The 25,410-nt window shown below is 46.0% G+C and overlaps 1 protein-coding gene across 2 annotated transcripts; it reads left to right on the forward strand.

Moving 5' to 3' along the window:
• Positions 1 to 1,249: 1,249 nt before the first annotated feature.
• Positions 1,250 to 24,292, forward strand: NR1D2 (nuclear receptor subfamily 1 group D member 2). Of its 2 annotated transcripts, XM_032181008.1 has the most exons (8): positions 1,252 to 1,321; positions 3,496 to 3,756; positions 5,750 to 5,838; positions 6,815 to 6,959; positions 8,609 to 9,225; positions 12,566 to 12,751; positions 16,582 to 16,792; positions 21,251 to 24,292. In XM_032181008.1, the coding sequence occupies exons 1-8, from the start codon at positions 1,306 to 1,308 to the stop codon at positions 21,445 to 21,447; spliced, it is 1,722 nt and encodes a 573-aa protein (XP_032036899.1). In that variant the 5' UTR covers positions 1,252 to 1,305; the 3' UTR covers positions 21,448 to 24,292. The 2 variants fall into 2 exon arrangements, 1 of the variants encoding a protein (XP_032036899.1); XR_004252889.1 differs by lacking the exon at positions 21,251 to 24,292 and having other exon boundaries at positions 1,250 to 1,321; positions 12,566 to 15,876; positions 16,582 to 16,636.
• The last annotated feature ends 1,118 nt before the right edge of the window (positions 24,293 to 25,410 follow it).

The raw sequence follows: 25,410 nt of genomic DNA on the forward strand, positions 1-25,410 counted from the left end.
GCAATGCCGCTGTGCGGTCTCCCACCCAGGGGCAGGGGAGTGTTTAGCACAGGCGGGGAGTCACTCGGCTATCTCAGGAATTTAAGGATGCAGCTCGGGCTGCTCCCTGAGTGTGGGGTGAAGGGGGAAGAGGGGAAATTCTTGTGTTTCTTCCTGGGGCTGAGAAGGGAGGGGAGAAGCTGCAGGTGGAAGCCTCCTGTCTCGCTTTCTCTGCTTTTGCCCATTTTCTGCTCCTTGGCGTGTTGATAGCCTGCTTCGGTCTCTTCTCAGCACCGCAAGCCTTCCGCAGGGAACAGCACATAGAGTCACAGAGTCATTAGGGTTGGAAGGGACCTCCAAGGTCATCTTGCCCAACCACCCCCTACCACCAATGTCACCGCTAACCCATGTCCCCAAGCACCGCGTCCAACCTCTCCTTGAACACCCCCAGGGACAGTGACTCCACCACTCCCTGGGCAACCCGTCCCAGTGCCTGGCTGCTCTCTCTGAGCAGAAATGTCTCCTCATTGCCAGCCTGAACCTCCCCTGGCGCAACTTGAGGCCATTCCCTCTAGTCTTATTGCTGGTTATTTGAGAGAAAGGGCTGACCCCCAGCTCCCCACACCTTCCTTTCAGGTGGTTGTGGAGAGCAACGAGGTCTTCCTCAGCAAATGGAGGCTGAAGCACCAAAGGCATGGGCTCTAGGCATCTCTCTAGGTGGTCACCAGCAGCCTCCCTGATTTTTGTGTGGGAAGGAGAGGCCACAGGAGCACAAACGCTGTCAGGAGAGGCGCCACACGAGCACAAACGCTGCCTCTCCGTGACAGGATTTGTTCTGCCCTGCGTGGAGGGGCACACACAGAGGGAACCGTGTCCCTCGGGGGGTTGGGGGGTGCTTTTTGAGGGACACACTGGCGCTGTATGAGGGCTGGCCCCGAGGCGCAGCCCAGGCATCGGAGCTGCGGTGCCTCAGGCGGCTCCCTCAGCCCCCGCCGCCATATTGCCGCCCCCCCCAACCCTCAGCACCGCACGCGCCCGCCGCACGTGAGCGCGCGCGGCGCGGAAAACTGTGTCACTGGGTGAGGGGGCGTGGCCTCGGCGGGGGGGGCGTGGCGTGGCTCGGGGAGGAGGGGGCGTGGCCTCGCCGCGGGGGCGGGGCGGGCGGCGGTGCCGCACTGTGCGCGGCCGCCGCTGGCTTTTGTTGTGGAGGGGCGGGCGGGCGGCAGAGCGGGCGCCGCGCTGACAGCAGCCGGCACCGCTCCGGGCAGCTGGGCGCGGAGACACGGCCGGGAGGGGAAGCAGGGCAGGACAGAGCGGGGCGCCGCCATGGAAGTCAGCGCGGGTAAGCAGCGCAGCGCGGTGTGGTGCGGCGGGTGCGCGGTGGGTGCGCGGTGGGTGCACGGTGCAGCGCGCGCCCCCCCCCCCCCCCCCCCTTTTCGTTTTCGCCTTTCCCCTTCCCCTGTGCGCGCCCCCGCGGCGCCGTGCGGGCGGCTCACATGTCCGGCGCGGCGGGGCCATGTGCGCGCTGTGTTTACGTTCCGCGCGGCGCGCCCGCTGATTGGCCGCGCCGCGCCGTGACGCGCAGCCTTGCATAATCGGCGGCGGCGGCGCGGGGCGGCGGCGCGGGGCGGCGGGCGGCGGGGACACGTGAGGGCGGCCGCGCGGCTCTGCCCTGACCTACATATGGGGGGGGGGGGGGGGGGGGGGGGGAGGGAGGTGACCGTTGGCGCGGAGGGCGGCGGCCGTTGGGGAACGGGGGGGGGGGGGCGCACGCGCGCGGCCGTGTGCGCGCGCCCCTCACGTGGCCCGGCCCGGTGCCGGTTGGGGAGGGGGGGGCAGGAGGAGGAGGAGGAGGAGGAGGAGGAGGAGGAGGAGGAGGAGGGGGGGGGGGCGTTGTGTAACGGGGCCGGGCAGGGCCAGCACCGGCCCCGCGCCGCGCCGCTGGTTGGGTCGGTGGAAAGCCAGCGTTTTTGATGGAATAAATAAAATTAATGCGTTCTTTATGATTTTTTTTTTTTTAAAAAACGGGGGGTGATGAGCGAGGGGCCCCCTCAGGTGCTGCTGTCAGGCGGCCCCTCAGGGAACGGCCGAGTAACGGCTGGCCGCGCTAAGCCGTTGGGTTTTTTATTTGGGGACACACAAACCAGGGTTCCGAAATCCCCCAAATATTGCAGACCCGCCCGGAGCAGGGTGGCGCCTGCCGGCAGCACGGCACGGCGGACTCTGAGCTTTGCCCCGGCGGCTGGCAGCGGAGCCTTTTCCTTAGGAATGGGGATAAAAAACCCCACGGAGGGGTGAGGGCGGAGGGGCGAGGAGCAGCCGAGCACACGGGCGTGTGCCGGGGCTGACCTCTGCCGTGGGGCTTCCCCGGTGATACAGACCACAAGGCCGGGAGAGCTGGTGCAGAAATGCTGGGAGCACCACTGCGGGTGATTCAAACTCCAAAATTTGTCGCAGAACTCAAAATTTCTGCCCGCAGGAGCAGGTTGGGTGGCACCCCCAGGGCCCATCAGCCTTTAGCTGTGAGGGGGCAATGCCGGAGCTGCCACACGAGGTGGATGCTCGGTGAGGGCTCCGCTGGCACAAACGCCGCTGACCCGTGAAGGAAGCCAGCCCGTGGCTGCCCTCACGGCCCGTAATGCCTGCTGGCCTGGGGAATCCCGGTGTGACGAGGCTGCTGTCGGACCCCTGCCTGCGAAATGTCGAGGGCTTTCCTACTGGCTTTGGAAATAGCGAGTCACAGGGACGGGCTCAAAATGAAGTGAGAGCAATTCCTCTCGCTTATAAAGCAAGGAAAAGGGGGCTGCGAAAAGCCGCGGCTGCTCCCGTATCTGCCTGAGGACAAAAAGCTGTTTCATCTGAAGGATCCTTGAGTGTGTCAGATTGCAAGCGGTCTCTGCCCTGCCATGTCTTGCAAATAGCAGCCTGGCCATCGGAGCTTGGCTGCTGCTCGAAGTGCTACAAAGGCTTGCCACAGGACAAATGGCATTTAATAGGCTAACCATGCTGCAGCGCTACTTCTTTCCATAGCTTGCTTCCCTTCTGCATCGGGAGCACCTCTCAGCCCTTCCTTTCCGTGCCTGCAGCTTGTAGCCTGCGTGGAGCCTTGTGCTCTGCTCTATTTCTGTCCCTCACCTGTCCTGACCTCGCAGCGCTGAGGTCCTGTCTCTTCCCTGGCCTTTGCCTGTGCTCTGACAAGGTCTGCTCAGGGGGCTGCTGGGGAAGCCCTCCCTGCACTGTGCCTTTCTGCTCTGTTTTCGGGTGCCGTGGCTGCGTGCGGTCGCGGCGCCGACTGAAGGCAGCTGATAAGGGGAGAGAGGCGGCTGGGGCAGGCGGGGAGGTCACCCGCTGCGGGCTGATGGGGAGACACGAGCGCGAGGGAGGGCAGGGAAGGAGAGCATCCAGGAACACGTGAGAGCCGGGTCTGGCGGTGCTGGGTCATGGCGTGGCTCACATGGCCGTGGTGCATGCCTGCTCGTTATGTCACTACATGCCGCCTTTTTTTTCTTGCCTTAGGGGGTGTGATAGCTTACATCAGCTCTTCAAGCTCGGCATCTAGCCCAGCCTCATGTCACAGCGAGAGCTCAGACAGCGGTTTCCAGTCATCCTCCTCGCCTGTACCATCTTCTCCGAACAGCTCCTCCTCAGAAAGCAGCTGCAATGGCCGGAGCAGCGAGGGCTCTGACGGGGCACCAAAGAGCGACCGGCTGGAGGAGACTGTTAAACCAAGCCAGTCGGGTGTTGCTGGCTTGACAAAAGGCCATAACGGAGTCACAAGTATGTTTGGTGCCTCTTGGTGAAACTGCCAGTTTCCCCTTCACATCCCGACAGTCTGGAGCTATGTGTGTGTTACAAGCAGGTCCTCCCTGTGCCTTCCTTTGCTGGCGTGTAGCAAAGCCTAGTTGTTTTTTTATTTTTGTGTTACATTGCTGACAACACATATGGTATGATACTACCATACAGATGCTCGTAGATGGGGGTCTCGTTGCTGCTAGCTTCAAACAGTCCAGAAATACGGTCCTGCTATATCTCAGGTCTTCACTAATGAAAACTGATCTTTAATAAGAATCAAACCCTCAGTTACAAAGATATGATGAATTAGTCTTCTATAATCTTGAAGTGCTTTGAATAATGCAGTGATAATAGTGATCAGAAACTGCCTTAAGGAGTATTTATGGAACTGTTTTGCAAATCTAGCTTGTCTGTTTTTTTTTTTTTTTTTTTTTTTTTAATACTCCCTCCTTTGCCCACTTACCTTCCTTCCCCCCTACCCCCAGATTTCTTGAGGAACAAAATAAATTACCAAAATGTTAAGTTATACCTACATAGCTGCTGCTTGGACCTGTGTGTGTACGTGTGTGTGTATGTGTGTAGATATATATATATATATATACACACACATATATATATATATATATATATATATCATATATATATGTGTGTGTGTCTGATCCTAGGTCTTAAACTGTGGATGTTAAAGCAAAGTAATCATAAGTTGGGACTAAAGCATAGCCTTTTAAAATGCGTTTAACAATTAGCTCCTGCTATATTTGCTTCATGCTTTTTCTGATACTCACAGAAGACCACAATAAGGAAATACATTTGAAGAGTTTTAGAAGGGCAGGCATCATGCTAAGTTCTGGAATGAGTATTTCAACAATCAGCTGGTTTTTTGAAGGCTGGATTCTTTTAATTGGCAGAATTGTTTTATCACTTTGAATTGTTACAAAACAAGAATTACTATCTAACAGTTCTACCATAAAAATCTGTCAAAATTATCTTTTTTTTTTTCTCTTCAAAGTGTTACTACTCTAATTCCTTAGTAAGAAACTTTACTTGCTCTTAAATTTGCTAGCAGCTAGGTTTATGGTATTGACAGAGGAGGTTTCTGAAGACAAAACCTGCTGTAGACTGTAGAGGTGTGTGGATAGATAACATTTTAGCTCAATACAAGTTCTGTAAAATATGGAAATTTTGTGGTTTGGTTCTCTTTCAAAACTTAAAAAAAAAAAAAAAAAAAAAAAACTTTACAAATGAAACCCAAATGTCAAAGAAATTTGCTCTTCTGGTAGAACATGGTTCTGCTGGAGTAATTCCAGCTGTGTCTGTTACTCAGTGCTAAGGTAACTTTGTGGTTTCTGAAGTCATTGGTAAAATTCCCATTTGCTTAGTAAAACCAGCGTTAGGCCAGTGCCGAGGATTTGCAGGAGTTCTTTATTGATAAACTGAAATAAAACTGGGCAGGAAGATACTTCAAAAACCTAAGCTATGAGCGTATTTACAGAGCTGAGGAGGTATTTTCAAGCTGAAGTGTGTAAGAAAAGATGTCTGTTTTCAGTTGAGGAAACTGCAGCCATTATGTGGGCTTCCTTGTCCTGATGCAAAGACAGATTGAGCTGAAACTTTGGTGGCCTAGTTACCTAAATGATCCTTTTAAAAATGCGTAAATGTAAGCAGGCTCGTTTTCTACAAATGAGTACAGTGCTACTGTGATTGAAAGTCCAATGAATACATGTTTTCTCCTTATTCTGTTGAGTGCTTCGTGTTTTTTTTCTTTTTTTTTTTCCTCCCCTCCTATTCACTGGTACCTTCTGAACTGTTCAAGGTTTTTGTACACCCTTGTTTTCTGTCCCCTTGCTGTACTTTTTTGTATGTTGGACTGACCTGACATATTTTGTTTTTAGACTAGGTTTTAAAAAGCTGGAACCGTGTTCCCGCAGTTGTTACTGATTTTCTGCATCCTTGACTTTTTTTGTTGTTCTGATTCTAGAATTCAATGGAATGGTTCTTCTCTGCAAAGTCTGCGGCGATGTCGCTTCAGGATTTCATTATGGTGTTCACGCCTGCGAGGGCTGCAAGGTGAGGTATATTTCTGCTCACCTTCCTGCTGGTGAAATGCCCTAGTTCTTTCTTTGAGGGAAAAATGGTGATACTGCTGACAAAAATATGTATATACTCGCATATATATATTGGTATGATTCTCTGTTAAAAATCTGAGAATTTTCAGACAGAGTACAAGCTGTAGGAAAAGGCAAACTAGTTAATGATATGCAGCATTTTCCAAAGGGTAGTACTTTCTGTCCTTTCCCTTTTTCCAATCCTGCCTGACCTGGAGTGCATGGCAGGGAGCAGAAACTGGAGACAGAGGTGGTAAGGACCACGGTGCACAAGATATGCAAATGTTATCTGCATTAGGAGGTGGTGGGTGTGAGTTGTAACCTGGGATGGGACACAGAACAAAACAGCTTTGGAAGAGCAATTCTTCACCATGGCGGGAAAAAAAAAAAAGGATGCATGTATGTTCATGCATCAGTAGATGTGTATTTTCAGATACTGTAGCACTGCAGATACTATGTTCTGTGAAGGAGTTTGTCAATTCATGGGTTGTGTGGAAGATCCACCTTTGAAAGTCATATGGTGCAAGAGGATGGTTTTGTTGCCAAACTACGGAGGCTGAAGTCAAAATATCTGATTTTGGCTTTCACCTTTGCAGCGAATGTCGTTAGGAGGCTGAGGAAGTATCTCACAAACTGTCAGTACAGCGATGAAAATAATACAGGAGATACCGTGCTCTTAGGTGCTGACTATGCAGGGAGGAACTTAGCATCTTCTGTAGTTAGAAGTCGTAACTAGATTGCTTTATATACAGATCACAGGCTGAGGGGAAGTAAGTCACGAGGAGCAGCAAGTTCTTTAAAATCACTCCAGGCTGTTGGCCTGAAGCAGACAGTGAGATGAGGTGAAATTCTCCGTCCTTTCAGAGGGGTGAATCTTGACAGGAGGATTTGATATGTGCTGTAATAATAGTTGCGGGGGTTTTGTTGTTTGTTTACAGGGTTTCTTCAGAAGAAGCATTCAGCAAAACATCCAGTATAAGAAGTGCTTGAAGAATAACAACTGCTCTATAATGAGAATGAATAGGAACCGGTGCCAGCAGTGTCGTTTCAAAAAATGTCTGTCTGTTGGAATGTCAAGAGATGGTATGTTCCTGCGCAGCGATCCTCTGCGAGTGAATCTGCTGCCCACCACAAAACCCATTGCTGAGGGTCTTAATGACAGAAAACACAGCTGACCCTATTGTCAGGGCCAGATTCCCTGTCAGAATGCGTTTAGATCAGCTTGCCACCTTGCCCTGTGTCTGTCCTGAACTGGTACCATAATGCTGGCCAAGGAACCGTCCTCCCTTGCCTGGAGGTTGATAGGGTGTGGTGCACTGCAGTGGTCTGTTAGGGGCATAGATGGAACAGGAGTCTTGATCTTGTTTTACTCAGTTAATATTTGAAGTGGTTCCTTCCTGAATCCAGACAAGATTCTTTGTTGCTGTTGTTTTTTCAGTAAAAGGGAATTCTGCCTGGGCTGTTTCTTGTTGAATTGAACAGAACAGCTTTTTAATATGAGTTGGATCAGGCTCACTGGATTTTATGCAGTTGGGATAGCCTTAGACTTAACCATTATGGAGCCAAATGGGTTAGTTTTGGGTGCACGGAGCATGTGTATATCATCATGGTTTTGTTTTTTTGTCTTTTTTTTGTCTTTTTTTTTTGTTGTTTTGTTTTCTTGAGGGAGCAGGGAGGAAGGGAATAATGCTGAGCTGAGTGGTCACGTTGCTGACTATCTAATCCTTGTGACTTTTTAAATGTAGCGCTGAAAGTGTAGCTTTTAGTCTGCTACAACTCACTGTCACAAAACACAACTCTTCCTTCTGTTTCACTTTTTAATTTTCTCTGGGTTTTTATTTCACAAGAACTAGGAATCTTGGGCTGCTAATAATTCTGTGGGTGGGGTGTTAAAACTTATTTTAAATAATTGTTCTGAGTTCTTGTTGTGCATAGGAGTTATTTCATCCCCTAGGCGCTTGTTTGCGCACAAGGTTGCACCTGCTTTAATGAAAGAGATTTAGTTACATTAATGATGGACTACTGCATGAACATAATTACATCAGTCGAAACTGGTTGCAAGCCCTTGTAAGGCTGTGGTTGGACGGGGTGGTAGAGGCAGGTGCAGATTCCCCAGGACAGGGTCAAAAGTGCTGCAGCCACAATGATGCCCATCCCTTTGCCAGCAGAAAATGTCTTTGTCAAGGCAAAGTTATCAGGAAAGTTTGCCAAGGTAAGCCTCATTCAGCATTGATTCTCTCCACTGTTTTGGCAAGTTACATAATTGGTCCACGAGGAGCTGTCTTGCAGAACTTGTGTACAAATATGATATGAACTGTGTTTAAATAGAGCTAATTGTCAGCACACAAAGTTGTGCTGATTTAATTGATCCAACCTCAAAGCCTGCCACTTAATTAACTGACTCAACTGTGTGTATAGTCCATAGCTAAATTTGTAGAAGAAGGGGGAAGGACTTCAGTGTTTATGTGCTTTATAGCTGCCTTTTCTTTGTATGTAAACGGCATCATATAGGTCATATCTCATGCCTATCCTGTGCCCAGGAAACTCTTTGACTTAAGTGGTAATACCCCTGCAGCAGCGCTGCTGAAAGCAGTAAAAGCCCTCAAGCAAGGTTGTTGGTTGGGATGTGTATTTTGTGCATGTTCACGCTGTTTTTTTGTTCTGGTTTGATGTCTGTGCCTGCTCTAATGCTTCCAGGATTGACTTTAAATTTTATTTCTCCTCCTTGGTAGCTGTTCGATTTGGCCGCATTCCTAAACGCGAGAAGCAGAGGATGCTGATTGAGATGCAGAGTGCCATGAAAACCATGATGAACAGTCAGTTCAGCGGCCACTTACCCAATGAAGCATTAGCAGAACATCAAGATCAAACACCTCAAGAAGAGCTTTCCTCTAAACCCAAGCAAGAGCGGGAAACCCTCAAAAGCCCCTCTCCCCCTCCTAGCTCTGACATGGCTAAGGAAGAAGTGATTGGTATGGTCACTAGGGCCCACAAAGATACTTTCATGTACAACCAGGAGCAGTCCCAAAACCCAGCAGAGATGATGCAGTCCCAGGGTGGGGAGAGAGTGTCAAAGAACGCCGAACAATATATGATGAGCAGTGAGCACTGTGTTAGTGGGCTCAGCGGCCCTCAGTACCCTGAAAGTGAGCAGCACCTTGGCGGACAGTACAAAGGGAGAAGCACGATGCATTACCCAAGCGGGCACGCCGTATGTTTCACAAATGGCCACTGTATGAACTTCAGCAACGGTTACACTCAGAGGCTGTGTGATAGGATCCCAGAAGATGTCTTTTCTCCAAACAGGAATACCACTTACTCTTGCAGCACTGGAGGAAGAATGCATCTGGTATATTGATATCAATTGTTTGATTGGGTGAAAGGCTTAGCCAGAGGTGTGGGCTTCTGTTGGGTTGGTTTTTTAAACCGTTAATACTTAATGGATTGAGCTGTGCACCTTCGGATTGCGAAGCTCCATACAATTGGCACAGCTGCTGAAACTTAACATAGCAGTACAAGTTTGACAGCACAAGTTGTGATGAGGACGAGTAATGGCTTGAGTTGTGTGTAGGATCTGAAATCATACAGGCGATGGAGCTTCTTGGATCAGTTTCTAGACAATTATAAAATAGACTAATCTCAAAGGGCATTGGTTGAAGAAAGCTCCGTTTCTTTTCTTGATTTAGAAATGAAAAGGGATGTTATGAGTTTACAAATTCCTGTCTTCACTGAATCCTTTTGAAGACTTCATTTTAAAATAATCTACACAGTCAGGTGTGCTATATTTTCCTTAAAAGATATTCAAAACAAATTCCTGGAGTGAAAGCTCAGGGCTAGGATTTGAAGTCAATCCAGTTGGATGCCTTGCTAATGCGTTCTCAAATCTCTCTTCTTGTGTAGGCTGTATTTTATTTATTCATAACGGGTGTAGGTTTATTTTGTTACAGGCCGTGTAAAATAGAGGTTCGATGGGGGACCCATTGAACTTGGCTAAGCATCCTTCTCATGTAGAACATCTTCAAATCTGAACAGAGACAGAAGGAAAATGCACTGCTAAACCAGTTGAGAGAAGTTCAAGTTTTTTTCTATAGTGCTTGCACAAGTGAGGGTCTGAAGACACTTCTAGGTATCCTAGACAACTTAGCCAGACCATTTTTTCACTGCATTAACAGAGATGCTTCCTAGTTTCTTGCATATTTTTTCTTCCTCTTTCCTTAACAAAGGTCCCTCCCCTTTGCCTTGCACCTGCTGTTTCCCTGCCATTCAGGCAGGCAGTTCTGTAAGCCCCTTAAAATAGATTGTCCTTCTTTTTATCGTTGGGACTGCCTGGGATGAGGGAACATAACATCCTTGTCCTCATCCTGTCTTACTGTCGAGAACTGCAAGCCCCTGACCTTTCTGAAGGGGTTGAGCTCCCCTTGTTTTTCGTCTTCCTAGTTTATAAAGGTTCCTCAGAGGTTCTTGCAGGCCTCTGAAAAATCTCCACGTCCTGAAGGTTGTTTGTTTTGAGGCGGGATTTCAGTGTTTCTCGGACTGTGGCATATGTGGGTCATGCCATCCCTAGCAGGCTCTGACCTCTAATTGCAGACTCAGGGCACTCCAGAGTGGCAAATAGTAATCATTCCCAACCTTTCTTCCTTGCAGGGAAAGTATGTGGAGTCATTGTGACAGCATTCTTGGCACTCCTGAGAAGCAGAGGTTAAACCTGTCAGCATGGGCGGGCAGGGAGTGGCTGTGCCTGCAGAGACCCAACCAGTCAGTTTGACCTGCCTGTAGCAGCTGCAGGGAGCTTTAACATAGCCGGCAATGAGGAAACAAAACCAAATCAAACAGAGAACTGCAGGCCCCCGCTGCAGCCCTGACATTAAGGAGAGTTTTGCCAGAGAATTCACGGCGAGCAGGATCTGACCAAAAGGAGTCGGGGAGTGTAACTAGACTCTGAACCAGTGCAGAGGCAGATGTTCAGGGGGTTGGCGATTTTTATTTTGGTTGGTTGGTTTTTTGCTCAATGACACCCGGACATGCACACCTAGAAACGTACTGCTTGCAGTCGTTCCTGAAACAGGTTCCCCGAAGAGAGCCAAAAACTTCCATAGGAACGACTCCTGGGCAGAGATCTCTCAAGAGAATGTGGACATAGCACACGGTGGGGGGAAAAGCGTCAGCTTCCCCTCAGGACCATTTGCCATGAGGGTTAGGATGAACAGCCATAGGAGGAGAAGCTGAGGTGTTTTTTGTGTCAGGTCCACAGTGGGATGCTGAACCAGAGATTCCTTATTTTTAGAGTACTGTGTTTTTAACAATTCCTGCATGAACCTCGGCAGTGGTGCCTAGACCTTTCCTTCTGTCAGAAATATTGCCAAATGAAAAGCATTTTGTTTTGATTTGGAACGATTTTAAGCTTAAGGAAAAGGTCCTCTTCCAGCCCAGAGGTAATGATTTGGTTTTGGGGGTTGTCCTCGGAAACACAAAATGCCGTTCTGATTCACAAGTGAACCAAAAAATCTGCAGTTCTCTTGATTCTTAAAAGATGAGAGCTTTCTGCATGTTGAATGCCCAGTTAATAGCTGATACGTGGTGGGGGGAAAACACAGAAATATCTGATTATCTTGTTTTCCCTCTCTGCTACCAAATACACACACATACCCACATTGAGTATGCTCTTGTAGTGGATCTCAGGACATTACAAGCAAAAAATTGCTAGATCGTTAACAGATTCAAGACGCCCTGCAAAAGCAGTATAGCTCTGTGGAATTATTAATTTATTTAATTGCTTTTTGTTTGCTTTACTGACATTACGTAGGGTTTCGTAGACCATTTAATATACTTTTTGAAGAGCGCTTGAAGGAATTATTGTCCTCGATGACAGGTGAAATAAACATTAAAATGGTTAAATTTCATTAAAAGATGTAAGTTTTATGAAGCAGAACTGAAAGTCTCTCAGAACACGTGGCTGAGTTTTATGCAGGGAATTTCCTGGCAGTCAGCCTTGACAAATGTGTCTTGATCTCATTAAATGGATTCAGACTTCCTTATGAAAAGTTTCTGTAAGTTTGCTTAAAAGAGAGAACATTTTATCTTTCTGTGATTGAGCAAAACTGGAATACGAGTTCCTGGGTCCTACCTTGGTGATAGGAGTAAAAGCAAACATTTAGGATAGGAAGACTCGTCAGTAATAAGGGTGTAAGCCTGTGACTCAGTAAACCAAGGCTCGGTTCCTTGCTCTGGTGTTGACATCTTTGTCACCTTGGCTGAATTACTTAAGGTGCGTGCAAAGCAAGAAGGATCTTTGAGAATACATGTAGTAGTGATTGTGAGATTACAATCGATTTTGAAATCATGATTAATGGTGAGATGACAGTGATAATGCGAGTAAGAGAAATCCAGGTGTCAGGAATGTGAGAGGTCAGGGAAGAATAACATGTATTCTCTCAAGTCTTTCACCATGAACAGTGTTTAGAAACAGACTGCTAATGGACATTTTTTGATTGCTTTCCTTTTTTTTTAAAGGGAGGTGGAGGGAAAAATCTGGTTGTTTAGGGGGCTGACTGAGAAATACTATGTTTTTTTTCTCCTCTGTGCGCTGTTGCAAAACTTTATTGAAGAACAGACCTGCTTCTTTCAACTGTTTGTCAATATTTGGAATTATATCTATGAGTTGTTTTCTGTGTATGTTTTGTAAATATTAGGTCTGCCCGATGAGTAAGACTCCCCACGTGGACCCAAACAAGTCTGGCCATGAAGTCTGGGAAGAGTTTTCCCTGAGTTTTACCCCTGCAGTGAAGGAAGTGGTGGAGTTCGCCAAGCGCATCCCGGGTTTCCGAGATCTCTCCCAACATGACCAGGTTAATCTTCTGAAGGCTGGGACCTTCGAGGTGAGACCACTGTGTGTGTATTGCCGACTTGACAAGCTGTATGTCAGTTTGACCCCCCTGAGAACAAAAATCAATAGAGCTGGGTTGGGTAGCACCAGTTTGTTCACGGATGCCAGCTCTGAGCTTTCCTTAAGCTGGTGGTGTCCAGTGCTGCTTGGTCAGGTATTGGTGAGCTGTCTCTTTTCCAACTAGACAAAAAGTACTCAGCCCTCCTACTGTTCCTGCTTCCCTGGGCATTAATAAATGACTAACGAGGAGCTTCTTGGTTTTATATAGCAGCAGTTATTCTGATAGCTACCTTTGCTTAGCGTGGAGAGAAGCAGACTGCATCTGGAAGGGTGGATAGCTTAGAAAGCTATCCATTGACTTCACAATTTTGCAGAGGAATGCATTTATCACTCTGGATGTCCTCCCTTCTTCCACGATGTTCCATACCCTTGCTGGAGCACCCATCCTGCGGTGGCAGCTGGGGATCACTAAAGCCCCCATCGTTCTCCAAGGCAGCTAACTGCTGCTGCTGCAGCTCTCTAAATCCCCTGTACCAGCTGCAGCCTGGTTTACAGTAGACATTAATCCCACCAGGTCCTCACGGTTGGTTTCACCCACTAGTGGTCATGACATAAATGTGCACTAGTGGTGGTAAATTGGAAATGATGCCAGAGGGCTCGGTGCTGCTTTGTAATTAGTGACCTTTGTGAGGGGACCTTTACTTAAGGTTCTAATTGTTCTTCCAGACTCTTGTGTATATTTATAGGTATCGTGCACATTTTATAGGTATACAAGTGTGAAATGTAAGCATAGAGATGAGATGGAGCCCAAAGTATTCAGTGTTACTGTGCTTTTCTGGGGAGGGCAGGGTTGCTGATGCTTTTGCTCTTGTTTACCTGACTTGCCCTTTCAAAGAGGAATGCTTTTGTATTTTGTATTTACCTGATCTGAAGACGTTTCTCTTGTAATGTGTTGGGTCTTTTAAGCAGCCCAGTTCTAAAATGGATAATAGTTAGGATGGAAGGTACAAGTTATACCGGAAGACTTGGTGTCTGGGGTGTGTCAGTTTCTCTCTGTATTTCCATTTAGTTCTCATGTATTTTTTTCCTGTTATTCTTGACCTTTTAATCTAGAACTCTTCTGTAGTTAGGGGCAATATTTTTACTCCTTGAGTCTCAGCCTCTTACATTGCTGTAAACATTGCACAAAAATGTTGGTTCCTCCTCTGCAAAGCCGAATAGTGTCCTGTGTCCTCAGAGGAGGTGGAGGGTGGAAAATCAGGCTCTAACTGGTCATATAAGTTAAAGCCAAACCCTCATGTTTTGCAAGTAAAATGTTTTGTCTTGGCATTTCTTCACCTCCAGCTTTTCTAAACCTTCATTCATATGCCTGTTTGCCAGTTACAAGCACTGCTGATAAAAAGGTTTCTATGTTCAGGGGAATTACTAATGTCTGGCTGCACGCTTATCCCTACTCACCCATTTAGAAGAAACACTAATACTGATTTCTGTTAGTGGACTGGTACCTGTAGTTAGAGGCCTGTGTGGCATTTTAGCAACAGAGAAAACATCAAAAAGATAATGTTGCAGAGCAATGAATAAAACCTACAGGATTAATGAAACCATTTCAGTAGAAGCAAAAGCATCTTCAAAGCCTGGTGTCTACAAGGTCATTTCTGTCTTCTGGGTAACTAAACTAGGATACCCCAGCATCTGCATGTTAATAGAAAAGCCTGAGAAAACTCCTGCCTCTGACCCTGTTTTGTCTCCCTCGGGCACTGGCGTGTAGCTGTCTTGGCACTGTGCTTAACAGCAGCTTGTACTCAAGGAGTGCTTGTTCATTTGAAGATGAGAAGATGCATGGACTCGGTGTGGGTGCAGAAGCAACATAGCTATATATATATTCACACGTGTGAGCTACAAATCCGCCTTAGAACGGGGAGTACTGTGGAGCTCAGTATATTGTAGTTGCATTTGCATGGCTTTGTGTGGGAGCCAGCTCAGGAGGGCAACAATGAGCCTAAAGTAAGATCCTCAGCTGGCCTTGAGCTGGTCCTCCCCCACCCCAAATGTAATTAACGGTAGAGCTAACAAGCTCCTTAGATCCACGGGGCTAGTGGCTCGATTTACGTACAGACTCACTTGGTAATTTGGCTGCAGGTGGTGGGGAAGTGAGCAAACACTTGACTGTGGGGTTTTATGTTCTTGTGTTGCTATGGTCAGGTGGTAGGGTTGATCAGGTATGTCCTCAGCATGCACAAGTACGAGTCTGGCTTGAGATGAAACAGGAAAAATTAATCACGTGCTATACCATAGTCTAAACTGTGCTTCCCTGGGTTAGAATTGTGATGCTGAAATCCCTAAGAGAGGTCTTTGACATATAATAAATCATCACAGCTTCGTGGGCTTCAGTTTTGAAGATCAGCATTTATGCTGGTTGGCCATTATCCGAAGTTAGTGATTTGTGCTTCTAAAGCCCGTTCCAGTAAGGGGAGTAGTGTTTTGAATGGGAAAGTTGAGTATAAAGTGGTGGGTCCCTGCTAATGCACGAGTTCAGCTTTGTCTGCACTTCCAGTCTCCTTTTGTTGCATTTTTGAGGGCTTCTGTAGAGCCTAGGTTTCTAGGATTACCCTGTAGTAAGTGTCATCCAAAGACAAACAGCTTAGGTGACAAAGGTGAATAATATATAGTGTTCATGCGTTCATCAAGATTGCTGCATGTCATGTGGCTGTTTAAATGTAGCATCAGGTCACGTAATGTGCATGAATGGTGTTTGAATTCTCAAACCTTTTCTTTTTTCCCTGAACCCTCCTGTTTTTTAAGCTTGTCAAAGGCACTAGTCTTTTCTGAAAACCCAGTTCTTCGCTCATCTGTAGTAAACATCATTTAAATTAATGCAGTTATGTAGCGTAAGTGAGAAGAGATGACTCATGCCAAGAAGGTACAGCAAGTCTGAAGTTTTAACCAGTGCCAGTTGGTTCACTTTCTCCAAATAAGAAGGCTGTTGTGTGCAACTTAAACCTTGAAAATGTAAATGAGGTTGTTGAACATGAGCAAATGAAACTTTACAAGCCATTCCACAGGGAAACATTTCACAATACGGCTGAGAAACCACAAGAGAAATTTCAGCCCAGAGGGGTAAGTTCAGCACATGTCAACTGCTCCAGCCCAGGTGCTTGTACCAAAGGGGTATTCCCAGCTGCAGCTACAGACCAGGTGCCGTTTCAAGCCCCGCTTCTGTAGCCTTTTGAAGGCTGTATGTGTGGCTCTTTTCTACCAGAGCTCATTAACATTCCTGTGGAAACAGTGATGCAGCATGGTACTTTCCCAAAGAATGCCTAGTGGGCCAGATCACCAGGTGGTGTAAATCAGCATTGTTCCGATGGAGCTGCTTCACTTTACACCAAACGAGAATCTGGTTCAATACCTTGACTTTGCTGCTCCTAAGTGTGGCCAAGAAAACAGTTCTTCTAATGCTCTGTATGCCTTTGGCTGTTCAGTGGCTTAAGCAAGTTGTCCTCCTTGCGTATTTATGAATGGCATTGTGCTCATGGCTCAGGCTGTCTGAGGCTTAAATTTTAATTTTCCTCCCTTTCGTGTTCCATAGCCCCTTTCCTGCATCCACTCCCTAAGTTTTTTGCTCGTTTCTCTAATACTACTGTGGCAGAGCTTGCATTGTTTCCTATAACTCAACAGCATGCTGGGAGTTTCTATACAGAATGCTTGTACGGTAGTCAATAAGAATGAGGCAGTTTTGAATGATGTTAAATAGCTAATTTTTTTTTTTTTTGAGAAATCCACCTTTGTTTCTCTGCTTTTTGTTTTTGTCTCTTCCTCCACCAGGTTTTGATGGTACGGTTTGCATCTTTGTTTGATGCAAAGGAGCGTACCGTCACCTTCCTCAGTGGAAAGAAGTACAGTGTGGACGACTTGCATTCGATGGGAGCCGGTGATCTGCTCAACTCCATGTTTGAATTCAGTGAGAAACTAAATGCCCTGCAACTTAGTGATGAGGAGATGAGTTTATTTACAGCGGTTGTCCTGGTATCTGCTGGTAAGGAGAGAAGAGTAATTTACATCTTGGCTAAATTTTGAATATGGTTTCTTTACTAAAAGATCTCTTTAAACAATGTATCTTGTTATTTCAAGCCTAAGCCCCATTTAGTAGGTTTCACGCTACTAGCAGCCTATAATTTGCTTTTTTTCTTATCCGTTATGTCTAATATGGTCTTTTGGAAAAATGTGTCAAGGGGCTTATGTTTTCCTTCTGCTTTCTGTAGAATTCAAAAATACATTGCATAGTTACCCAATGGCTATTCAGGAGCTGTCTGACTCTTCCCTGACTCATCTAAGTTTCACAGGACAGCATCAATGAAATTGCTCCTGACTTGAACAGCCTAAGTCTTGGGATAAGGTGGTATTTTTACTTCTGAGTATGGTCATCGAAGCCTTCTGCCTATCTTACTTAAATCTAAATCCAACGGTTTGATCTCTGCCCATGTCAACAAGAAAGCCCTATTTGTGTGCATCGTGACTTCTTACAGCTGAAGGTCTGCCAATCCACTAACATCTCCACCAGCCTCGTATCTTGTTTCAGTCCCTGGATATACAGAACACCCTGGCCCGGATTCAAAGAAGGATTAAGCACCTACTTCTGTAGTATTATCTAAAGCCTCACATTAGGCACATTAGCTCTGCATATAATGCCTGGAATACAAGATGCAGAATCCCTGCTTGGTGGATAAGGAGCTCTCTAGAGGTAGCTTGGAGGAATGCTGGCAGTGCCCATTATACAACAAGCCAGTGTCTGGGAGCTGTTCACCTCTTGGCCAAGAGGTTTTCAATGTGAGTGGTGTAGGCCCATGTCTGTTATCAGGGAGGGACACTGCAGGCATGGTGCTGTAGGCACATGAAGCCTCTGTAAACAAGGTGGGACAGTTCAGTCTAGCAACATCGTGCATGGCCTGACTGAAATGTGGCAGCAGAGGATGCAGCAGCCGTAGCCCCTTCAGTTTGTAAGCGGTGGTGATGAGCGGTGGGTGGTGGGGAGTTTGCAAGCTTCAAAGCTGGAAGGAAAGGCAGCGTGAAAGAAGTGTGGTACCATAGTCTTTTAGTGAAAATGTTCAGGTAGTGGGCAGAAATCTGCGGGTTTGGTTGCTTTTCCAGATTCTGCTTTACATGTATTGTTCCAAAAATAAATTGACAAGAACTGAAGACAACCTTCAAAGTGAGGACTGAGAACTGGGCCTCCTCCCTCCTTGTGCAATGTCATAACTAGGCCACAGCCGTTCTCATTGCTCAGCTGCAGGGCCCTAGAATATCACGGTGTCTGTACTGCCTGTTTTGAGTGTAAGTGCTCTCTGCTCTGTTAGGTGTCCAAGCACAGAGCCTCTCTCCCTCCCCCCAGCCATTTAAGCACTGCTCCATGCTGTTGCTGGTTCTCAGTACAATTTAGCCAAGGAATGGTATCTAGCTTGAACAGTTCTAGGCAGCAACCACAGTGTCAGAGCCACAGAACAGGACATAAAGATGAAGTGTTCGGCATTTAGGCTTCTTGTTGCAGCTGAGGTTTCTTCACATTACGGTTTTGGACATTTGTGCTGCCTGTCTTAGCTTCCTTGGGACCCAGTCTGGAGTCTGATCACCGCTTCACTGGAGTTCTTCACAAAATGTTTATTGAGTTTTACAAAACACAACTTCATTGGTCTTTAATGTTTGGGCCCAGGCTTGAGTTTGTGCCATGTATTCAGGCTCAGTGGTAACGTTGGCTGTCACTGGGAGTTCAGAACATGCAAGGAATACAACAATGCAAGGAAACAACTTTACGTTGTCGCTTGCAATAGAACCAAAATGCCACAGTCATGACATCCACAAGTAATCAAGCAATCTTCATAATTGAGTGTGTGCCTGAGAAGTGCTCCCTGACAGAGCTTGGGGAAAAAGAAGAACCTTCTGGTATTCCTGAGGAAGATGCTTGCAGTGTGGGGCTTGCCAGAAGTAGAAGGGACCTGTAGGACTGTGCACTTGCTGATGAAGCGGATCTCTAAAGGCAGGTCCTCTGCACCCTACCCCTCAGGGAGAAGCATGACCCAGGGAGTCATTTGTCATGAAGTGGAGGAAGAGCTCAGTTAAAGGAGGAAGAAGAGTTTGAGGGTACGGCATTAGAGAAAACGACACGGAGATGCAAACAAAGGGAGAAGACACTGTAGCTGGAAGACGAACTGAAGGTAGAAGAGTAAGGCTATTAAGATGTCTATTTCATCTATGCCTACTTCATCTCAGAATGAAAGGTAGAAAGAGAAGATAAAAAAAGGATGATAGTCAAGATTCACATCACTTCCAGAAACAGACAGGAATGTGTGATTGTTGAATGCTCATTAAGTAAACCGGACTAAAATTCTGTGTTGTGCTATTTAAAAATCCTCTAAAAAGACTTTAACTTGCTTAAACTGTGTCTATGAAATTGTCAGTGGAGGGAAAAAAAGGAACATTCATAAGCCTCTAAATAATGCTGGTAGGGAGGACATTTGTCTGAAGCGTCTCTGCATGAGGCTGGTTGAATAACTACTCTTACGCGGGACATTCGGAATAAGCAGGGTGAAGAAGCATGGTAGTAGCAAGGAGTGTAACTGCATATAACCCTTGTTCTGGTGTCAAATGTCAAGGAAAGAACAACCAGGGTCTTGTGAGGCCATGGAAGTGCTTCTGGTGGTGTTGAGGAATTACACTGGTTCCATTCCAAAACGAAATGAATGCTTGACCTCTGGCTTCAGTTAGCTGGGATTGTTGAAGATGGAGAAGTGGCAGGACAGATCACTGGCACTGAAGAAGGAGGAAGTGCGATGGAAGCAAAGCTGAAAGAATGTGGTTTGTGCAGGTCTAGAGACCAGATAATCTCTTTAACTGAGGGTGATGCTTTGTGGTAGAATATAAAATACACACCCTCTATTATTCTCTTATTTGGATAGCACTAAGGAAACCTTCAGCTGGCCATTGGGAGCAACCAGAAATAGACTGAGAGGGCGAAGAAATACTTAGATTTATTGAGCTGAGGAGGTTACAACAACTCAACCAAGGCAACCAGGAAAGTCTGGACTGCCTCTGCTGAGGTGAGGAAGCACTAATGTCATTGTACAGATTTCTTGAGGAAAAGTCAACCTGGCAAACTTGATGCAAATGTCATCATCCCTGCTCAGGGCAGAGCAAAGCTAGAGGGTTTGCAGAGGTGGGGAAAGAGGAATAGTTTGCTTAACAAAGGCAGAGAGGTTTCTTTTTGATTACATTCTCATACATTCTCTCTTGAAGAGCAGCTATCAAACCTAATGGACAATTTGTACAGAAGAGTGGAATGAATGCTAATTATCGTGTCTTGACATTAATCGAGGTTCCTAACTGTTAGAGTAAAAGGTTCTGGAACCATCTTCCTACAGGAACAAAAAAAAGGATAACTGCTTTAAGATGGATCCTTAAGTGGATTATATAGTACTTCTTCCCATAATGGTAGGGAGCTGCACCGAAAATAGTCCAGGAGGACTCTGTGCACTCTCTTCACCTGAGAACTCTGATCAGATTGGTGCTGACAGCGTAAGGCAGGGGATTCCCACTCTGACTGTGTGATCTGACTCAGTGCTACACCAGGAAGCTGCTGTAATGCTGTGTCCCAGTGGTTAAGTACACGTACGCATCGAAGTGCATTTATGTTCGTGTCTGTCACTCGTGTGTGCCCTGCTGAATTTCCATGGAGTTTAGGAACAGCTGGCTACAGCCTGGAAAAAACAGCTACTGTGCATGATTAGTAGTTGAGGTATCCTGCTTAAAGTTTATCATTTTAAGCTACTGCTTCCACCCAAGGAAAACAGGCATGTACTTAAATACAGCTTTCTTGAAAGAGAAGCTTCAGAAGCAAGGTGAGTGCAGTATGTGAAGATGTATTATTTTTCTTGATGTTGAAATTTTTTCCTTTTGCTGGGGATTTTTGGGTGCATTGTGTTTCATTTAGTCATTGCTTGCAGAACACACTCAGAGATAGTGCCCACTCATGTCAAGGCTTGTACTCCCTTTGCCACTGGGGATCCCATTGTGCAAAAACAAGCAGGACTTGTCCTGAGTGGGATTTCCGTAACCAAAGGTAAATCACAAGTTTAGGGTTCTGTGTCCTGCCTTGAGAATTAATTGAAACGTCTACTTCAAAGTGCCTTCCTTGTCTCTTCTTTGTGTTGAAAGTTATGATTCAGCAAAACATTTAAGTGCATGCTTCTGTCCTTTTCTGGAAAGGTGGGTAAGTGATTACAGGAAAGGTGACTGAATGCCACCAGTTCAGCATGGTGACCTTAATACTTTACAGAGCTGTTGCTAAATAGTGTTTGAAAAGGTGTTTGGTATCTGTGTTTTAATTGTTCATTTGCTAATGGATTAATTCTTACAGTGGCTTTATGTTGCAAACTACATCTGTTCAGTTCTCTTTTTTTTTTTTTCTCCTTCTCTCTTCTCCCCCCTCTTTTCTTTTCTTTAGATCGCTCTGGAATAGAAAATGTCAATTCTGTGGAGGCACTTCAGGAAACACTAATCCGTGCATTAAGGACCTTAATCATGAAAAATCACCCCAATGAAGCCTCTATTTTCACAAAACTTCTTCTGAAGTTACCCGACTTGCGTTCCTTAAACAACATGCACTCTGAAGAACTCTTGGCCTTTAAAGTTCACCCATAGGCCTTTAGGTTTCATTCGTACCCGGACTTGCCTCGTGTTAAACTGTTTTGTGCTAAAATATGTATTTATACAGTTGTACCACTTGTTGGAGAGGGAGTTCACAGACTGTGAGCAATTGATAGCTGTTCCATAACCATGCAATAACGCTTCAGCAGGTGCTTTCAGCTAACAACAGCGCGGCATTCGGAGTCCTCCAGGATGGCCAGACCCAGCTGTGCTGCACTTCTGCAGAAGAGGTTGCAACGAGCCTGAGTAAATATGGACTGTTCTTTCACTTGGAAGAAGAACCACCACTGCCCTCTCATGTAAACTGAACGCAGAATAGCTGTGTGTGAGCATATGGAAGGTGGGAATGGGGGGAACAATCCTGTGTTAATAGGAAAAATGGAAGAGCTGATTTAATTGGTCTTTCCCTTATCTAATATATGTGTGTCTGTGTCTCTTGATAACTCACTCATGGTTTCACTGTTGTTGTTCCATTAAACCTGATGGAATGATTTCAGCCTGCACCAACTCTTCACAGAGCGTGTGTTCATGCCATGTGTATATACTATAAATAGCTAAGTAATGGGTGTTTATGACTATATAAAGTACAGAGTTGTGTGTATATACGTGTATGTATATAAATAGTTCTATACATAAAGTATACATATAATTTCTTCACAATATTTTAAACTGTGAAGGAATTTAAACTTACGAAAGAAGGCGATCTATGGAAAGAACCAAATAGATGCACTTTGCATATTGCTGAACTAATAATCTGAGCATTTCTAATTTTTAGGAAAAAAAAATCAAATTTGCATTAATACGCTGTGTTTGTTAATTTAAAAAAAAAAAAAAAAAAAAGAGTGGCACCAAAGGGGCAGAGTCAGATTCAACTTCTAGAAAGGCTTTGTAGAGAATCTCAAGTGGAGGTGGTTGTTCGTGGCACTAATGAGGTTGATTGTCCATGGCCACTGAGGTTCGTACACTCTGATAATGGTTAAAGAAGCACCAGATGCTCTTCAGAAACTTCAGCACAGCCAGAAAGAAACTATCAGATGAATAACAGCTTTTGAGGAAAAAAATGTTAAAAACCTACCCATGGTTGCATTTGAGTGTATGTGTGTTCTGTGACCATTTATTTCTTACCACGTGTCATTTTGCTGCTTCATTGCTAAATGAGAATTTAATATAGAAATGAGAGATTGCCCATGTCTCTTCACAGTTTGAGCTTTGTGGTTCCCATGCCTGTTCTTCTGGAGCTCTCCATCAGTGTGTGTGTGTGTGTGCGCGTGTGTATGTGCAGAGAAGGTGCACTGGATGGTCTGGATTTTTTTCTTAAAAAAAAAACAAACAAAAAACACAAACAAATGGGACTCATTTTGTTTATGCCAGTAGCAAATTACAAAGCAGATCCTTAAGGTTTAAGATTCTGCTGCTTTCCCACCTAGGAAGGCGGTTGTCTGTGGGTTTTCTCCATTTGTAGCAGGACCCAACGCCACAAAAGAGATTAAAAAAAGTCAAAGCAATTGTGTTAGCTGATGACGTTTGTTTTGCTAATGTGAGAAGGTGATGTTCTGCTACCCTTGTGTTCAGCTAGCTTACCCGAGAGGTTAAGCCCTCTGGGTCTTTCATGTTTGGTAACACTACTCCATGGAGAGGCATCTCCTGTTCGTTCGTTCCTGCGTTCAGACGTGCGCAGCAGCTGCGGCCACAGCCGGGCAGCCTCCTGGCTGCGGGGCTCCTCAGCAGCAGCAAGTCGAGGGAGCCCTCAGCCCCGCAGCAGGAGCAGACGCAGCCCTTCCCCTGCCCACCAGCACCAGGAGCCAAGGGTCTCGGGTCGCCCCAGGTCTGCAGGATTGCCCTTGGAAGCTGGTAAGCCGTCCTGCCCGAGGGTGGAGAGCAGGCAGGGGCAGGTGCCCCACCAGAAGGGAGCTGGGGACAGCCCAGCTTCAGCCCTGGCTGAAGCAGAGGAGTGTGCCCTTTCCCCTCCTCTGCACCGCGGGGAGGGTTGTCCTGCTTCAAGCTGCTTTAACCACTGGATCCTAGCCCCCGAACACCCATAGTTTTGCTATCCAAATATGCCGTCAGGGCATATTGTCCTAATTTCTGTTAACAGTCTGCATCCTACCAGTATTATTTGTATGAGAGCTTCACTGAATTACACATTGAACCATTCAGACTTTAGAAAGGACAGTCACATGTTTCGCATTATCTAGGAGCTGAAATGACTTCTTTGTAGACCCCATTTCAAATGCAGAAAGTAAAAACACTCGGTTGTTTTCAGAGGGAAGGAGGCTTCTTACAGAGGTTGCCACCCTACAACTGTGTTCTGTTTTGTTTTCTTTTCTTTTAAAACTGTATTATTAAGCCTTTAGGAATGTATAACCAGGACTGAGTAATTACCGCTTATTAAATTTTTAGTTAGATTGACCATGTATGCCTATAGATAGATATTCTGACTTGTGCAATTTCATTTGAAATAAATCTTCCTGTACATAATGGAAAAACTCATGTAACAGAGAAAAGCCCCAAACAGATTGACTGAACCAAAAAAGTGGATTAAAGTACTGTTTCGAAGTGACCTGTGTATCACAAACCCTCGCTGGACTCGTAGAAGAAAATCTAAACTCATCGTATTAGCCATGTCTTGTGAGCTCTTCTTTTACTGTGTCACTGGTTATACACTTGTTAAACGCTGAGATAATAGACTTCATGCCAGGCATTCGAGTACTGTAGATTGGGTCATTGCTGAAAGATTAATGTACTGTATGACTTAAATGAAATTTTTATTCTTGATTTTATTCTTGATTTTGTTCTTGTTTTAAAAGATTAAATATGGGCATTATGTCAGCAAGCTAAACCGTGTCTTTGTGTTCTGTGCATCTCTCTGTACAAAACGGGGAGGGGAGGACAAGGCGCAGAGTTGAACAGAGCAGCTGCTCTAAGGTCACAGGGCCGTGCTGGAGCGTGGTGGCTGGGGGACCGTGCCTTGGTCTCCTCTGGTATGGGTCTGTGCAGGTGACCGAGTGGGGTTTACTGCACTGCATCACACACACTGTGTTTACTACAGTTAATGGGCTTTTTGGGGTTGCTTCGTTAAAATAGACAGCAATTTAAACACCTTCACGGCATTTCAAGAACATGGTAATTGGGAAAAAAAGACACATGGCTTAGTTTTAGGTAAAGGCAGTCTTAAAGATGGGTTGTGAGAGAACTGGGTGGAAAATAGTATACAAAGGTGAAGGTCTGCGTGGTGTTTTTTTTTGGTTTTCTTTTCCCAGTGTGATTTCCTAACTTGATGTGTTTACTGTTTTAGGAGATAAGCTTTTCCAGAAAGCATTGTATCTATCAGTGTTTTAAAAGAAAACAACAAACCAAAATCAAAACAGAAACAAAACTGCAGCTACCAACACTGGAAAAAAATAACACAAAAAATTTTTTTTTTTTGGTTTCTCCCTTGCATGCTCTCTGTGGAGGCTTTTTTGTGTGGCTCCCCTTGGAGCTGCCATGTCCTCCTATTCCCACCTAGCAGGGCCGTGAGCTGTGTGAGGTCCCAGGGCCTGGGAGGCCCTAGGGCAGGGCTTGTCAGCTTCAGGTGAGACATTGCTGGAAGCTCAAAAGTAATTTTTCTCTTAACACAGCACATGTTGGGGGTTGGAAGAAGATTCCCAGTAAAAATCCCGTTCCTGCATCTTCCATCAGATGAGGTTCCCAGTTTGGCAGGATGCTCTGGGACCTGGGTATTCACTATTTGTTCGTATGGAGCTTGGAGGTGGCAGTGCTGCTGTGAACTTGCCCCTGCCCCACTCCCCGGGCTCTGTGCATGCTCTACAAGGAAATGGTGAATTTTGCAGGGAAACAAAGGTATTAATGCGGTGCTGTGAAAGTATGAAGAGAGCAGGGCGTGGGCAGTTGCCTCATCCTGGAGTTTGTGAGCGACTGCTTGTACATGGGGTGGGAGGGAATAAACGTTAATCA

Source organism: Aythya fuligula, chromosome 2, assembly GCF_009819795.1.
Source record: "Aythya fuligula isolate bAytFul2 chromosome 2, bAytFul2.pri, whole genome shotgun sequence".
Classification (NCBI taxonomy): domain Eukaryota; kingdom Metazoa; phylum Chordata; class Aves; order Anseriformes; family Anatidae; genus Aythya; species Aythya fuligula.